We start from the raw sequence: 18,196 nt of genomic DNA on the forward strand, positions 1-18,196 counted from the left end.
ATGTGCACGCCTTCCACGCTGGCCTGCGAGAACGGCTGGGGGATCGCCCCTTGGGTGCCGCGGAGCTGTCATTTCCAGCTCAACTGCTGTAAATGCAGAGCTTCTTTACTTGCAGTTTCTGCTCATTTTTGTTCCCGCTCAAGACCTGATGCAAAGCCCATGGTATCAAGGAACACAAATATTCCCGTGGACTTCACTGAGCAGCAGATGAGGTTCTGGAGGAAGGGAGGTAGTTACCCTTGAAGTGTCCACAAAATGGCACATGAAAGCCACTCAAAGTGCTCCCGTGTGTATGGCACCCGGTATGTTTGGCAGTAGATCGACAAATGACCAGTATTACCTCTGCRTTTTGCTCAAGGCTCTCTTCAGCACAGCAGCAGTTAGTGCAGTCACTAACTTGTTTTGATAAATTGGGGAGATTATATTTCTAGGGCAAATTGTGAGAACAAACAAATCAACTTCTAAACACTTGTGACACTCCTGCATCCCTAAGTCACCACTTAGACATCCATCTCTATGCCATCCCCTTCAGTGTGGCAGGCACCTCTCATTTCTCATGCTAGCATATGCTTTTCCAGAGCTGGAGGTCATGAGCAATCAGCTCATCATTTCATATTTGTTACAGTTAGATGGGTCACTAATTACGGCACTGAGAATTCAGGCTTGGAGACATTTCTCAGAGTTGAATCCCTGCAGAACAGTTCCCCTGGGGCAAATTTTCACCCTCATCTCCTCCGTCCTCCACAGAGAGAGGGAGGCTGAGAACGGGCATCGCTAGATCCCATTCCCCTGCTTCAGGCAGGCTCTAAGGAGCAAAGCGCCCAGGTGATTCCCCGCGGTGCTCGCAGCCCGCGGAGCTCCGCTTCCCCCAGCAAACCTYGCTGAGACCCTGGGAAGCCGTGCTGTGAGCAGGATGACAGGAGCTCAACTGGGGCTGATGCATTTTAGATTCCCAAATGTGGTGCTTATCATCAGACGACTTAAGCRCAAAGAAGCTGCAATGCTTTCCAACATCAGTGGGAGCCGTGGCTGAGGAAAGGCTACATGGTTTTAACTTTTCAGTTAACTTTCCAGCTCCACATCTGGTTGCCTTCACACCAGATATTTCTGGGTGTTCCCAGCCACCGCAAAAGGACCCCGTAAAGGAAAAATACTCAGTGTTAAGGTCAGAAACACTACCTTGGACTTTGATCGTCGCAGAGGTTGATGCTGTTCCATGTTCATTAGTTGCCACACACGTGTAAATGCCACTGTCCTGAGGCATCAGGTTACAGATCTTCAGGGTGAGCTCTCCAGAGTCGCTATGGATGTAGGAAGCCCAGATTATAAAATTCTGCTTCACTCGCTTATGCTTTTTACACTGATTTCTCTCCTACTTCATTACAAACACAAGTGCATGCAAATCCTTTTAACTCATTTGCAGGAACATCCCCCTAGCAAACCTGGTACCCAAATACAATGGTGCAATATGTCAGGATTAGGYCTTTAATGAAATTTTGAGTCGAATGGTCCAAATGGGGCCCTGCAGGGTAAATCTATTTGTCTGCTGTGGCCTCAAAGGAGATGGGCAACAATCACTAAAGCAGCAAGCAAAGTCCAAGAGCTGAACATTTACTGTGCTTGTCCAGAGTTGGTGCTTTTAGACCCCACACATCTGGAAAGGTTTCCCCAGGCACCTTTTTTTTTAATCTGAGGAAGTGCTGAGCTGCTGCGCRTTTGCAACAAGTCCAAAACACGCAGGACAGATTGGACTTCCTGCAGATGCACCAACCAGTTGCGCAGCGTGGGGTGGCTGACATTTCTGGAAAGTTTCAGTGGAGCATGCGATCTAAGGCGGCTGCCAGCCCCCACCAGTCAGAAGACTGGACTATCCAACAACAGCGAGGGATAAGGAATGTCGGTGCCAAGGTCTTGAAAGACACTAAATATTTGGACCAATCTGAGCAAACAAACAGTTCTTCTGAATCCAGTGAATTTATAGCAGGGCTGTACATAGTCAGCTAGGTTTGCACACTGCAGTCTGCAATATGCAATTTAAGGGACTTGGCTTGAATTAAAGGATTTTGCTTGTGTAACTGCTCTAACTGTACTGAAGATCCAGCTTACAGCAAACAACAAATTCCCTTGATGGCAAAACCAGACTAGTTCTTGAATGCATAAGCTATTGGAAACTGCAAAAGGACACCTTTGCTGGTGTAAATGCATAGACACTGGGGCTTTTGCTGGCCTAACTATGCTGGTTTCGAAATAGGATAGAAACGTCCCGTCCCCCCCCCCCCCCCAAGGCCAGACACGCATGCCAGCAAGATTTGTAAAACAGACACTGATCTGTTGGGCCTCTCTTTGGCAGGCAGTGTCTTCACTGAAAAACAAATAAGAATAACAAGACAATACAAGTGCTGATAATGCACAGAGAGGGAATGCAAAGGCGTGATGTAAAACAGAGCCCCATATGGAAATATCCCCCCATCCAATCCCAGCTAGAAGTCTGAAGCTATGAGCACTAGCAATCTACTGAGTAATGGCCCAAAAGGCAATTGTGAGTGCCCTGGGGTGGCCTCACATGCCAACCGTCTCTGAGGGAATCTCTTGATCAGGCCTAATTTTTTTTGTTGAACATATAAAATCTCTTCTTTCTTAGTACTCATTTTTCACTTTCACTGACTTTGTACTCCCTGGATTCATCTCAGCCTGAGCCAGAAGTGCTGAAAAGTTCACATGAAAGATTGCCTCCTGGAGATTTCCACTTCAATTTTGTTGGCCCAAATAGTTTATATAAGCTGCAGATCAGCATCCAGCAGCAGGCTGTTACCTGACCTGAATTCAACTCTCAATCTTTTCAGATTTTCCCAGTGYTTATTGTAAAGATGGTTTTCCTCTCCCCTAGCTGGGCCGGCCGCATCATGACGAGCATCTTTCTGGCCAAGTACAGCCAGATGTAGCTTTCCCAGGAGCACATGTAGGCTGCTTTTGGAACAGCAGCTTTGGAAAGCTGCATGAGTTACCACCACTGCCCAGGAGATGAGAAAATTCGCAGTGATATGGCTATGTAAATGAAGAATATTGTAAGGCGATGAGGGCTTGCTCTGCTCAACCCCTGTTCCTATGCAAAGGCAAGCARGGCATCAAATCAAAGCAGCTAAGCCCCACCAGAGGAGAGGCACTATTAGCCAAAGCTTGAAAACATTAATTGCTTCTGTATTGAAGCTGGCTCATGAAGTCATGATCTCCAGGTCAGAGCACCATSAGAGCAAGCACACATCTGCCAGCAATGTACTGTGTGGATATACCTCTGTGTCAGCTTGGGAAACTGTAGCGCTACCTGAGCCCCAAACTTTGACCCCTTCTAGCTGGTGTGTGGTGCAGCGATGTGTGGAAACACCAGCCAGCCTTGATCAGCTGCATTTCTAATGAGTCTTGTGGCCTGCTTGGTGCCATATTCCAATTTGAGGGTAATGCAACCATCGTGACCAGATACTTTGGGATTCAAAGGCAGGACCTTACCAGGATGACACCGTGTAAGTGGTTGTGCTGTTGTCGTTGTCAAGGATGTTTTGATCAGGTCCTTTCCAGGTTATAGTTGGCTTTGGCCGTCCACAGACTTTGCACTGCAGCATCACTGTGTCACCGAGCAAACATGTGATATCCACTAATGGCACAAGAAACTCTGGAGCCACTGGAGCAAAACACAGTGGGGACACCTTCTCTTAATGCACATTCCCCATCCAAGTCTAGAGGACACAGTATAGGACCACTTTGTGGCTTCTTATGGAGAGGACTGTGTCAAAGTTAAGCCTTTAAGATCTGGAACCCAAAAGGCTGAGGGTCCTAGGGCCTGGAATGTATATTACTGAAATTTCACCTTCACTAAAAGCCAAATGTTCAACTCAGCAAAGGAGGTAACGGGGACTGTCTGTCCACCAACCTCTGCGTGGCCCCTCAACACAGTAATGCCTCCGGCTGGCAAGACCAGGCTTGGTGCTTGCTCCTCCCTAGGCACCAGATTGCTTTCATGAATCACTGCCACAGGGACCTCAGGGATCATACTGCCACCACCTAAGCTCAGCACCCTCAGATACAGCCAATATTAGTGTTTCAAGCGTCCTGAACAAAGGCACAGATCCAGGTCATGTATGGATAACTTTTACTGCTGGGTCATTTTGCCTGGAATGGGCCTTTCCCCTGTGGTCTGGGATGTCTGGTCCTTGCCCTGGTGCTTTCTGCTGAAAGTGTGTCTGTGTGCTGGCAGGAGGTGAGATTTTTGTGGAAGGAGTGTGTGGTGGAGGGCAGGTTTGGAGGATTCAACCTCACGTGTATCGCAGGCTCTTTGAGCCGGGGAGCTACAGGAGGACTGCTTTCCCAGGGGAGCACACCAGCCCCAGCCAAGGGAGGCCAGGGAGACTTGTCTTTGCTCTGAAAGATAATGCCTATGAAATACGCTCTCATGTGAATAAATCACAGCTGCTGACTTGCCCATCAACACAAGTCAATGCACAGATGTCTTCAACTCACCTTCCTGAATGAAATTTGGGTTGATTATCTGAAAAATACAAAGAAATAAAAACATTTATTTTTCTGCAGAGTTACAAGGAGACACTGATTGGTCGGTACAAGCAGTCTCTCTAACAACTGGCGCACACAGCAAGCTTTAGTGACAACTGAACAGCCAGTGCACAGCTGAAAAACTAAATGAAAGGTGCAGCTTCTTACACTCTGATAAAGTGTACATTGGATCTAGTGCCAACTGCATCACAGGTAACAGGCACAAAACTAGGAAGGTGGCTGAGTAAGGTGAACTGTGCTTTTTGTCTGTTTAGATGATAATGCTCAAGCCATTAAATCCTTTCTTTCTGGACCCGGTTGTGCCCCATGTACCCAGCTCCAGACTCACATGACACACCACGTGCATTCGTCGTGCACCCTGGAGCATCTCATCTCAACCCAGTTTTGGGGGGGGATGGCTTTTAACTTCTGCTCAGCTTCAGGCGAAAAGGAGAAACACTGCGACAAAAACACTGGCTTCTTTTTGCCTACTGACAAACATCAGTGCCGCAACAACCCACGGTCTATCACAACTAGTAAAATTTCACTCATTTCATTGCATTGCTGGAAAGCTCTGCTTTCTAACTKGAACAGGCCTGGATGGCTGTGAGTTATACTATCTAACTAGCAAAGACTTGAAAATCTTCTGTCTCGTTGTGGCCTATATATGCCAATTAAATCATCTTAACCCTGGAAGTAGAAGGTGGGGAATACCAAAGAAAATGCCAGTAAGTTCTAAAATGCTATATCAACTCTCTAAATTTGTAATGGTGTACAACAGCATACAGGTTTTAGCCTCATTAACTGTTTTAATAATCTAATTAAGCTTTGTTATCTAAATTAAAACTAGTAAATTGATATCAAGCACCATAAACACCAGTGTGGTTTATTGCACGGTAAATATATCTTTATTACTATCGATTTCAGAGTCATGTTGGAAGGTGTCAATGAAGTAGTGACCTAATCCACAGCCTGCTAAAGCTGATGTGAGTTTTTGCAGTGGCTCAGAAACCAGGCCACGAAGCAGAAGCAAGCAGCCTTCTATAAAGTAGATAAACTTCAAGATTCCTATTTATTTTTTGGATTTATAAATAATTTTCCCCAGTGAATGGTTCAGGGTGCCATTCAGGGAGAAAAGCACTGAAGTATATTTAGCTTCTGTTTGGTTTCATAACCCTCATTCACACCCTCAGGCAAACCTTGGTACCAGCACTGAGACCTCGGGGTCTTTTTTCCCCAGTCACCACCAGAAAGGCTGTATAAACCAGGCACAGTGCAGACTTGCTGCTCACAAAGATGCACTTTTTTCTACAGAAACATACCTTCCATAAATTGCTCGTCACCTGAGACTGAGACTATCCTTCTTCCTAGCAATAGGAGGAGTTTGAGCCTTCAGGGCCTATCTATGGAGAACACAAAATTTATCGTACTGGCCGAAACAAGCAATCAACACCAGTGCTGTACACTCTCTGCTCCAGAAATGGGTAAGGGCTGCTACGCATGGGCAAAGCCTGGTTACAGTTCCTGGCAGTGTGGCCAGTGAGTCTTTCAGGTCCGTACCTGGAGGGAAAAGTGTGACTATTTGGTTTCCCAGATGCTCCTGGGAAAGCTGAGATTACAAACTTTTCATTCTCAGAAWCCTGGAAAGAGCAAACCTCCATCTACATCCCCAGAGAAAAAGACTCTTTTAGGATTATTACTATATTTAGGGTTTTTTTGTTTTAAAGACCAAGCCCTGACTTCCCAGTGAGAAGGCTGAAAGCCCTAATGTGTTCAGCAGAGGCGCTGCGCAGGACCCGTGCATGCCCCGGGCTGAGCGGCGAGCTCTGCCAGCCCATCTGCCCACAAACCCTGCAGATGGGGGCCACGTGTGCCAGCCCGCAGCGCCAGGCTCGGCATCCCGCTCTGCTKCCGGCAGCTGGGTGTTTGAATGCAAGTGCTTTGTCTTCGTGCAATTAAGAGCGAAGCAGGCTGGAAAACTGGGGGACACCTCAGAGGGCTGGGGGTTTCTTCTTGGTAAGAGTCATCAGAACTCTTGGCAGTGGCTAAAATGGGGCAGTGGGGTGCAAGACGCTTGCTGAGGGATGGGGACGATGACCAAAATAAGAGGCCCCAGTCCCCATGGGGCAGGAAGAGCTGCGCAAAAGAAAAATAAGGGCACAAGACAACACTAGATGGAGGAAAATACCTTCTCTCCCCTCTCTGTGCATGGAAAAGGGGAGACATCTTTTTGATGAAGTTGTGTCATTCATGTGAAATGGAAAAGGAAGTAAAAGTTGTTCCACGGAGAGAGATTTAAATCTAGATAACCATCACTTGCCACTTTTCACTCAATGAGACCATCTATTTATCAGATTAGTAACCCAAGGCATTAGCTCATTTGCACCTCTATCTTCATTTTGGTAATTTTTGGCTTAACTGGAATGCACATATCTCCTTTGTGGATCTCCCCTTCCTTCCCTGCAGCACGCACTAAATTCCTTYATTATTCACTGATTTCTGTCCTTGTAGGATTAGAGATCAGGAGAAAGAAATGCGCCTAACACTTTATATTTATTTTATAATTCTAAAGGCTTCATTAAAACATACAGCTACAATGATAAATGTAATAGATATAACTATAAATAAATAATGTTACACTGTTAATGATTTCCAAGGCATGATCTTTTGCAATAATTGCCTTACCAAAGATTTTTTCATTGGAATACCAAAAAGAAAATTACTACCACTAGATAACATTGGAAGAGTCTTTGGGTAAAATTTACATTTCCTTTGAAAAAACTTCAGTTGTTAATTAATAAAATGTTACCTAACACCTGCACATTTGTATCTAAGCTTTTGCCTGCTGTAAGTTTAGCCAAGCATAAAAGTCTTTTCACAAGGGAATTTTTCAAAATGATTTGAYACATCACCTAAGTAAGAAAAAGGTCTTACTCTCGTCTACTTTGAAAGCGCGTGGGCAGGTCAGATCACAGGTTGAGAAGTGCAGAAACAGTGAATTAGAGAAAAAGATTCACTGACAAATCTTCCAACAGAAGCCAGATCTCCTGACTTGCACCCCAGCTCCCTATTTCCAGAGTATTTTGCTGTCGCTGTCTGCAAACTGTCCAGGTTTGCAGGTTACGGGTAGTTGGCAGGAGTTGACAGACTCTTCTGAGTCCTTCTTGGCTAAGTGGAAGACCTTTGGAGATGATTTCTTCATTTGCCAAACAAGTGTCTCTGGTTTTAGACTTATCAGGGTCACAACTTTGCGTGGCTTGGGCAGATCCTTCAGCTTTGAAGCTGTGTCGGAAAACAAAAGGCTTCTGGATTCAGCACACCCCTGCATTTCGTCGGCCTCTTGGACAGCCCCTTTGCCCTTCAGCCACGTTTCAGGAGCAGATGGATCCCCCCGGCTGGCAGCAGGCAGGCAATGGYGAAGCACCACCTGCAGCTTACGGGGAGGGTGAAACTGGAGCAGCGCGTCTCCCACCCCCAGCTCTCTGCGAAGGGCACGGTCAGGGCCCGCACAGGGCTGCAGGTCTACAGGRGCTGGGCAGTATGGAGCAGGTCTTCAGCAAGTCGTTGAGGACACGCCAGCGCCATTCAGGCTGAGCCTGGTCAGGGCCCGTTGCTGCCGTACAGCACCAGTCACTCCCACCGGATGGTCTATGGTCCCCGCGCGAAGGGACCCAAGCGGGGCCGGATGGTACTAAACAGAGACCTGAAATCAGGGCAAGACGCTCAGCCAGCCGAGCGCCTGCGTCAAGCCACTGCTTTTCCAAYGCACCACATCCCACACACGACACGAGCAGGGGCCCCAGAAATAAAAACGACAGCCTGTTCCTGGGATAACAAGCGTCAGCTCARGACTTTTGCTGAGCGCTGTTTTTAGCCGGGCCCAGCTTTATAACGGGCRGCACAAACACCGCGCAGCACAGGCAGGCTGCGAGCGGTCCGGCGCAGGCTGCCTASGAGAAGGGGGAGGCGAGAGCCTTGCTCAGCAGCTGCTCTGGGCTGACACCGGGTTCCCGCACCGGAGCCCTTTGGGTCCTGGAGCTGCCAGTCTGCGGGGCCCAAACACCCCATAAGCAAGTGGGCAAACAAGACACACTGGCCTGATGCCCCTGGGGGATAAAAACATCCCCGAGTGATGGGAGGGCGCACAGCACTTTTTGGCGAGCCACAGACCATCAGCCCGAGACTCATCAGGAGAAGGAAAGTGATGCCAGCGAGCACGTGAGATCGCCAGGTGAAGAAAAACACCAGTCCTGCCAGGGATGTGGTTTTTGTAGAGTTTTTCTCTTTTCTCCTCTCAAAAAAGCAACGGGAGGTGCAGCCCTGCAATCGCCCTCAGCTGGCGGCTGTTTGAGCAAGGATCTCACAGTCGGGCCCTTCGCCAAACATTTCTGGCCATGGCAGCAACACGAAGGGAAGACGTYGGAGGGCCTCCCGCCGCCAAGCGCTTCGAGAGCAAATCCCCAGCAAACACGGCCTCCRCACGCTCCGCGGCTGTTCAGCTCTGCTCTGTCAGAGCCCAGCCGGGCTTGGGAGCAAAAAAAACGACAAAGAAGGAATTAGCCAAAGCAAGAACTTCACGCAGCTTCCTCAGGCTCACTCAGCACTAGACAAACACAAAGCTTCAGGGCTAAAACTTGTCAGACAGTGCATTCGTTCCTCAGGTAAGAAACTGCGAGTGAGTTGGATCTGTTTGTTTTTTTCGTTGGCTGAAATATCTGTAGCCAAGTCCAGAGCGGGTGGAAAATTCTGACACTCCCTCTACAGCCAAAAGAGTTTCTGCTTCTAATACAGTAACAGCTAAAAATGGAAGCGCCACACAAAGTGACAAAGGCAGACCAGGACACAAATGGTCTCTGCTCTCGTGATAGGGGGTCTAGAGCTGATGAGACAAAAAAAAGGGGATGAGGGAGGAAGAGACAGAGAAATGAAAGGACAYGGTCTGGTTATTCAATAAAAAAAAGCCAGAAATAGACCCCGACTCTTCCTTCTTTTSCCTGCGTTGTTCCAGGGCTCAAATCAAGAAATGGGAATCGGGTACTGGAATACCTTTGCGGACCTGCAAGGAGCTAAGTAACTTAGGATCTAAATGACTTTGTTGTTYGCAAAAACAGGGTTTGGATGTCGTTGCCAAATTCAGCCACAGTCCCTAAAGCCTGCCCCCAAAGGGCCCAATTGCCAGGCCTCCGCGCTTCTAGCAGCCTTGTGCTGCGATTTTTGTTCGTTTGTTTAAATGAGTAGCGCATCTTTAGAGAAAAAGGAGTAACTTAGAAAATGTGACAGATTCTAGAAAAGCAGCATATATGCTGCATGCAGTAACRCATTATTTTGGAGTACTGAGCCACGTTTTTTCTGGTTTGCTTGCTGCTAAGCTCATACTATAAAGACAGACGGCAACCAGCCCTTGGAGGTACGTTTGCTTTAGTAGCAGCAAAGCGTCCACCTGCAAAGTGACTTTGAACACCCCAACTTCTTAATGAGAGCATATCTTTAATTTGCACACAYGCTCTGTGTCTGGGGGGAAGTGGGAAACCATTCTGCAGTGTGAACTCCCAGCGCTGAAATGCTCCTTTTTGTGGCCACAAGCTCGGGTGCCTGAGAGGGGCTCCTCCRTTTCGCGACAATTTGATTCTCCATCACAAAGACATCGTCACCATGCCTTCAGCCACCCTGCCTGGAAGAGGGTTGAGGGCTCCTAGGCAGCACAGACCTACGTGATGGACAGAAGGGCCCATCAGACATCCAAATTTTTCCAATGCCATGTTTCAGTCCCATATTAAAGGACTGCATCAAAACAGGAGAAAGAATGTTTYTCCTTGTTCTTCCCATATCAAACGAAGCACAGAGCTAGAAGGCAAACCCTCTGTAATAAGATCCGTGCTTTATCTAAACGGTAGAGGGCATGTTCACTCCAAGACAAGCAGCTCAGCATTTTGTAAACACTCTGTGGTATTTCTTGTTCACATGGTTAAAATAAAATACTGATGCGTTTATACATGCTGATAGTAGAGACAGCAGCATGCTCCTTGCTCCTTCGCTAAAAGAAAAATAGCAATGATTATCAGAAAAAAATAAATAAAATGGGTTACAGAGGAACTAAACCAACTCTAACTGGTAGAAAAAAATAATCCCTCCCTGACGAGGGCAACTTTTACTYTGAGAATTTTAGGGGGGGCAAGCTCACTGTTTTCCCCCCTCACCACACAAAATCCCCCAACAAACTAATGAGAGAAATTCCCTGAGGCGAATAAGGATCCAGCTAAGAAGGGAGAGGTGCTGCCAAAGGGAAAATATAATTTAAAATAAGAGAATGGTTATCTGATGAAACGTCCCATGGCATCAGCCTTTTGGTGAGGATGTGGGGTGCCTCCTGGCACCCAGCATGGATGGGATCAGCTGCCTTTGAGACAGACAGCCAAGCCAGGAGCAGATGTTTACTGCTTTACGTGCATGTGTGCAAAACAGAAGGCACCTCTGTGTGGTTCTTCTTGCCAATGTCACGCTCTCTCTGCCAGGCCCTAGCGGCTGGTGTATTTGAACAGGTAGAGCTGTTAGATTTGTTTCTGTTTTTTAAGGCTACCACATATTCCAGGAAAGGTGTTGTAGCACTCTATCCCCTCCCTACCTATCAAGTAGATCACGTCTTCCTCTTCCAGCAGCTAAACCAAAGCGCCCATGCTGCCAGCTCAGGAAACTTAATCGCTGATCAGCCAGCTTCCCCGCTCTGTGTCAGGAATCACTGTCCACTCGGGGGCTGCAGGAAAATGGCTCTGCACATGGCAGCTGCCAGAGGGAAATGCTCGAGGCTATCAGGAACTTATTCATACTATAGCTGTGATAAGAGGCCTCTACCAAGAGTGAGGCTCTTTTGTGCTAAACACACAGACAAACATGTCATGGAAAAAAACCCTGTACGTTAAAAGGCTTTCTTATCAATATTGTACAAGAGCAAAGACAGTATGTTAGATCTGTTTTGGAGATAGAAAAATCAAGGCAGAGAAGTGAAGGCCCTTRCTTAAAGTACTTGGGAATTCTTGGCCTGAGCTGAATGTTGATTTGGAGCCAGTGCTGGATCCACCAAGCCATTACTTACTCAACCACTTGGACTGGGAGGGTGCTAACACAATATTCTTCCTTAGAGTGTATTTCCAAGTGCTTATCTTGCCCTGAGTGTCTCAAAGTAGTTCTTAATATGCTCAACTGTCATAACCGAAAAAAACAGATGATAAAGTCCAACCTGTGTACCTTGGCAATACCCCAGCTCACTAATCTAATGATGGCACTTCCACTGACTCAGGTTGGGCCTGGATTACATCTCTCCTTTACGCAGCTAAGAAACATGAACAAATGCTAGACACTCAGTGTCTGCTGTGTGTCCATCAGGACTACTTTTAATGTACCACAACTGGAGTAGTGCTGTGCAAATCAGCAGAAAACATGCCTGGAGCCATGTGAGAGGTCCAGTCCAAAGTCTGGAACTGAATTAGTGAGTTTTAGGTCAATCAGGTCTTCGGACTGATGGAAGGGCATTAATTTAGACAAGAGAGGTAGCCCAATGGGATTTGCACAGTTGACTTATGACCCCTTCAGTGATACCAAAACCCTGTGACATTACGACACTCCAAATTCTAAGACAATTAGTTGTGTCATTGTCCTGGACCCACGACTTGGGTGTGGATGATGTTCGCTGATTCAGAAGGGAACCCACCTTCTTCCCAGGAGCAGAGCCTGCTTGTCCCTGTGCAATTAGCTACAGACATGTGGAAAGGGAGTCTCYGATCTTTCATAAATATAGGTTACTCTTATTCCTCATGAGGCTACACCTGCTCCTTAAATACCTGCTCCTACACCTCACATGCCTAACAGGTGAGTTTGCACCTTTTGTTTCCTGACACAATAGCACAAAGTGGAAAACTAGGAAACCCCCCCACATATTTCACTTCAGTCCTTATCCACTCTCATTGTATATTGATAAACAAAGAGAAAAGAAACAGTCACCAAGAGATACAATTTCTATTCAAAGTTCTGTCAGCAAAGTTACAATGAACAGAAGGTTCTTCAGGGCCAGCATGTCCCTGCGCAGACAAAAAAAACAGTAATGACATTTTAACTGTTTAAAAGGGTCACTCAGAATTTCAGTTAACTGCTGTCATTAGGTATGTTCTCCACWTTTCTTTCTTTCTGTGTATCTCCCCTGAAACAAAATGAAGCCAAAATGCTTCAATAATCTGAATTCTACTGTACAGATATTTGATATTTTGTAAGCAGCAAGCAAAGCTAGACCTGAAAACCACAGCAGCCATGGGAGTCCATGGATATTATGACCAGCTCATCAACTTCTTGTGCAGGGAATATGCTGGAGGTAAAAGGCACCAACATTTCCAAAAAATTAATATGGCTGCCTTGCATTTAGAAACTGCTTTCCCTGTTGCAGCACTGAATGCACATTTGCAGGCATGATGGGAGGAAGAGGGATGTCAGCATGTCATGGGTGACAGTCCTATAAGAGAAGCAAAGTGACTTGCCCAAGGCTGTAACAATAGCTACAGACGACTCCTCCTAAATGACACACGGAGGGCCTCATGCAACTTTAAGTTATTGGTGGTTGGGCCAGGAGACTGCTCTTCCACCGGCACTCCCACAGTCTATAAAATCAGTCACGAGCTGAGCCAGGTGTGAGAGTAAGGTCTTCCCCGTTCTCCAGCGTCCAGTCACGCTGCCTCCAGCTAACCTATGAGCTTGCCAACAGCCCCACTCTGACGTACTATGCTAAATGGAGAAAGAAGAGCCAGACGAGATATTGATTTCCACTATAAAAACAGGTTGGGGGAAGGATCTTTTAAATAATTATTTAAGGCTAGGATGCACCTCTAGAAAAAGCCTAAAAGGTGAGCTGTTTATTTTTCTGCAACATATAAGAACAAACACCAGTTACCCCACTCACCTCATATATACCTCCTCCTAGGGAGATTGAAAATGCACTCTTACAGAGGCTCTGACAGTCCTGTGCAGATACTATGTGTAGTCACAAGCACAATTTTTAAATAGGATAACGTAAGGCATCTTTATAAACACAGACAAAGAACACAAACGTCTGAAAGAACAAGGGATAAATGCTTCCCTTGTGGGCACAGTCTTTCCAAAAGTCCAAGCCAGGGTGAGCCTGCTCAAAGAAAAGAGGGCAACGGTGGTGGTAAATGCTTTTAAAGGACTTGCTTATTGTTCCTTGCCCCTCAGTGACAAYGCATTAAAATCGGGGCCACCACTAGAGGAGAGAAACCGAGACTTGAATGAGCCTGCGGAGCCCCCAGCTGTGAGAGCTGATAATTATGCATCTGCACAGTTAATTCACAGTGCCTCCGAAAGGGGTTTTGCAGCCTGCACTGAGATCTGTGCTGCTGAGGTATGGTAGCCACCTCTTTTAAAGCTAGTTAAGGCATCTGAGCACCAACTTTCTGATACTCTGCCACCAGCACCATATAACTTCCTCCATGAATCTCTTGTTCCAATGAACACCTGACCCAGACTTTGGCAGTGGAAGAAACTTGCCTTGCTTCTCTTTCAAAGAGAAAAGACTTTAGCTTCTGGGGCCTTAATCAAGTTCATCTTCATAACTCAGGAATGCTTGATAATGACTGATAACAAGAATTCAAACATTCATCATAAAGGAAAAGGGAGAACAACTGTGGCTTCCAGGAGAGAAAACCCCAGACTGGACTTCCATATGGCAACTTCTAGGATTGCTTCCCTCATGAGCATTTTAGCAGACTGCCCCAGCTCTGCTCCCTCTGGATTGTTTTTGTTCAGTTTTGTTGTGGGTATTAGCAATCCCTCCCCTCCAGTAGCTCTTAGCCAGATCAGTGAACTGATCAGACTCACTCCAAACTGCAGATGTAGTAACACCAGCATAAGAGARGACTATACTATGCCTTGCAGGGCAGTGTGACCTTAGATTGGTCAAAGTCACCCAAAAAATTGCATTCTCACTTCTTTTCTTCTGCCAATTTATACACCCACCCAGCGCCAAAGAGTTTTGTTGAGAAGCAGGCTTGAGCTTTACAAGCCATTAAGGACCATTGTGGCTTCTGGAAACTGCAGGACAGCAGGACTTCTACCTCTGCTAAGTGATCCGGGAGGTATAGAATCAGGTTTCAGAGTGTAAATCAGGTCACACATCAGGCAAGTATTTCAGCAGATTCATACCAGAGCTAAGACTTCAAATTAGTGTCTTCTGCTATAAATAGAAGGGCTCTTATCTCCTGCACTTCACAAGGCAAGGCAAGAACATTAGACTCTTATCTATACCACAGTAAAAAACAAAACAAAACAAAACACCCTCAAACTGTGTGGAGTATACCAGAGATGACTAGAAATGCAGAYAGTGTATGGACTTGGATACCTTTCACTGACAATTTTAAGACATCAGGGTTTTTGCTCCTATGGAGCGGTCTACCGTCAAAATACAGAAGTTCTCTGCAAAAAGAATTGTGATTTTCACTCGCTCTGTACATTACACCTGTATGTCAGCCATCTTTTACTCCACAAGCCAATTTCCAAAGATCTAAAGTTTGCATGGGCTTATGTGCAATAATTGAACACCGTCTTGTTGCAAATACATGTATTTATAATTGTTACCTAAGATAAGCAATATGCTCTTTGAAAATGCAAACACACCASTAACAATGCAGCTTTGGTGGTAAGCACCATTCAACCTCAGGATGTCAGCGGGGTCACAAGCTTTATTTTAGTACACATCCCTTTTTCAAAGATGTGTTTATCGATGCCTACACACTAGCAATACAAGGGAGCCTTCAGGTTAATAGCTGAGGTGGTGGATATCCTTGTAGCCCAGCATCTCAATATACTTTCCCCTCTCTCTCTCTCTTTTTCTTTTTCTCCAGGAGGGAGACCARCTTTCTTTTGTGGGACCTTTAGAGTACAATCTGGCTAACAGCACCCTGGCGATCTCCTAACATACAGAGATTTCCCTATTCTCCAACAAACCACCCTACAATCTTTGCAAAATCACTTAAGTGATTTTCACCTGGGAGTTCTGGTGGACAAGCTAACCATAAGTCAGCAATGTGTCCTTGTGGCCAAGAAGGCCAATGGTATCCTGGGGTGCACTAGGAAGAGGGTTGCCAGCAGGTCGAGGGAGGTGATTCTCCCCCTCTACTCAGCCCTGCTGAGGCCGCATCTGGAGTACTGTGTCCAATTCTGGGCTCCACAGTACAAGAGAGACATGGCACTACTGGAGAGAGTCCAGTGGAGGGCTACGAAGATGGTGAAGGAACTGGAGCATCTCTCTTATGAGGAAAGGCTGAGAGAGCTGGGCCTGTTTAGCTTGGAGAAGATGAAGAGGGGATCTTATCAATGTATACAAATATCTAAAAGCAGGGTGTCAAGAGAATGGGGCCAGACTGTTTTCAGTGGTGCCCAGTGACAGGACAAGAGGCAACAGGCACAAACTGAAACACAGACAGTTCCATCTGAATATGAGGAAAAACTTTACTGTGAGGGTGACAGAGCACTGGAACAGGTTGCCCAGGGAGGTTGTGGAGTCTCCTTCTCTGGAGATATTCAAAACCCGCCTGGACACGATTCTGTGCAATGTGCTCTAGGTGACCCTGCTTGAGCAGGGGGCTTGGACTTAGACGATCTCCAGGGGTGCCTTCCAACCTCAACCATTCYGTGATTCTGTGAAGTTTCTCTGAACCTTTCCCCTTGCTTGTTCCAATAGGAAGCTCTTTCAGCCTTGGTACAACGTACATAGATGCTTAATGTGGTCACTGTACACAGATAAGTGAGTCCTGCAAGATATTAATAGAGGAGAACCAGGTGTTGAACTCTAACATTGATTTTAAGATCTGTTCTGATTCTCTTTACCAGGCATGTCTTGGTCACTCCACTAGAGTCAGTGGGGTCACACTGGAAAAACAGTAGTGTAACACATTGGGTCCACTTACCTGCATTAACTCTGCCTATGAGAAGTGCACTTTAATGCAACTAACTTTACCATTTTATTTCAGTACCTTTTTATAAGTGCAATTTCCACAATTTAAGAGACACTAACTGTTAAGAGAAAAAACCAGCTTTGTCTTTTCTCACCTCCTAGATAATTTAAAACACTAGCTGTGGTGCAACAACATTAACTACAGTGATTTATAACACAGGACTGACTAGCAGCTCAGCATGTATTGCCAGGAAGGTGGGTGTTTTCAGCATAGAAAGCTGCTACATTTATTGGCAGTTGAAAGGTGTGCACGATCATTTCATTGAATGAGGTCCCATCTGGAAAACGGTGGTTTAGAGGTGGCTAATTAAGCCTCCAACTCAACAATAATTTGTTTTCCAACTTCCTTCACTGCTCCTATCACAAAGGCAGCCCGAACTTCAATTCACTGCTTGACAAAATCAGAACTGGCACTTTGTGTGAATTATACTTAATTGATAAATACGTCCATCTGCAAAACAGACCCACCAGCTCCCCTTTCAGCAAATCCATTTCAAAATGGATACATATTCTCTGGAAAAAAGTAATCACAAGGATGATTGTCTCTACCTCCATGCTAGTATTGGGGTCAAGGTCATCACACTCTGATTCCTCTGAGCTGTTTGTCTCCTTGTTTGGCAGCATGAAGAGGAAGAAAGAGAACAAGAGATTAGAAGAGAGATTGGTTAGCACAGAGCAGCACAGGAGTTTGAGCAGCATGGAAATGGATAACAGTACAGAAAATGTTCTTAAAAAACAAACTGAAATCAAACCAACAACAAAACAAGAGAAGCAAAGGCAAAGGCATGCTTTTGCCAAAGAAGAGGCAGTGATTCTGCAAGTCGTTCAGGCAGTAAAAACAGCAAAGGGAGCAACAGRAGGAAGAATTGTGACCACCATGCTGGAGCAACTACTTCCTTCGGGCCCAGTACTTCACTGATTTGACTGCAGAGGTGCAGGATGCCTGTGAAGTGGGTGTAAGGTGCATCCAGGTTGCAGCAGCAGGGTTCCTCCCTTTGCACATGCCATCTTTATTTCACTAGGCTTATACAGTGGAAAGCCTCCGCAGAGGAAATCACTTAATCATGGGCTCTCCTGGAGAGGGGTGGATCCAAAGTACATGCTCAAGTGCTTTCCTGAATCAACACTAGGCTTTGGTTGTGTCAAAATCACAAGTGTTTGCTTGCCTCTGTTGTGAGGGATTGCCCCAGATTAGTGCTGAGCAGGCCTCATGGTCGGTTTATAGGGATGGTTCCTCTGAACTGGAGGATAGTAGTCAGGCACGCAGAGCAGAAGATGGATCTTAACCCCACAGTTCTCAACCTTTTCCATACTGGGAAATCTCAGAGAGAGAGACACAGACACAGACACAGACACACACACACACACACACACACAAAACCCTCTCCTGGCAAGACCTGGTCAGAATCTCTTCCCTATTTGGTAATATGGAAAGGAAAAGGTCATTGAGACCATCTCCCCAGCCCAAGGTGCTCAAGCATCTTAAGTTTAGGAGCCCATTATTTTAAGATGTAGGTGAAATATTGGCCCGAAGACAACTCATCAACTTCAGTCAGGCCATCATTTCAGCCAGTGGCTTTCTCACCACTGCAGCTGCTCTGATGGAGCTACAGATTGAGCTAGATCAGAGGTCAGTAAATCACT

The 18,196-nt window shown here is 46.1% G+C and overlaps 1 protein-coding gene across 1 annotated transcript in view; it reads right to left on the reverse strand.

Annotated features, from left to right (window-relative positions):
• LOC112973831 (kalirin-like) overlaps nucleotides 1-18,196 on the reverse strand; it is a 62,832-nt gene that overhangs the window by 10,075 nt on the left and 34,561 nt on the right. Inside the window, exons 17-19 of the mRNA XM_026082187.1 lie at nucleotides 4,513-4,540; nucleotides 3,505-3,676; nucleotides 1,180-1,301 (exon numbers count right to left, since the gene is read on the reverse strand). Coding sequence (XP_025937972.1) covers nucleotides 1,180-1,301; nucleotides 3,505-3,676; nucleotides 4,513-4,540 — 322 coding nt within the window. The remainder of the gene's footprint in view (nucleotides 1-1,179; nucleotides 1,302-3,504; nucleotides 3,677-4,512; nucleotides 4,541-18,196) is intronic.

The sequence above is a fragment of the Apteryx rowi genome, unplaced genomic scaffold, assembly GCF_003343035.1.
Source record: "Apteryx rowi isolate R43461 unplaced genomic scaffold, aptRow1 scaffold_57, whole genome shotgun sequence".
In the NCBI taxonomy this organism is placed as follows: domain Eukaryota; kingdom Metazoa; phylum Chordata; class Aves; order Apterygiformes; family Apterygidae; genus Apteryx; species Apteryx rowi.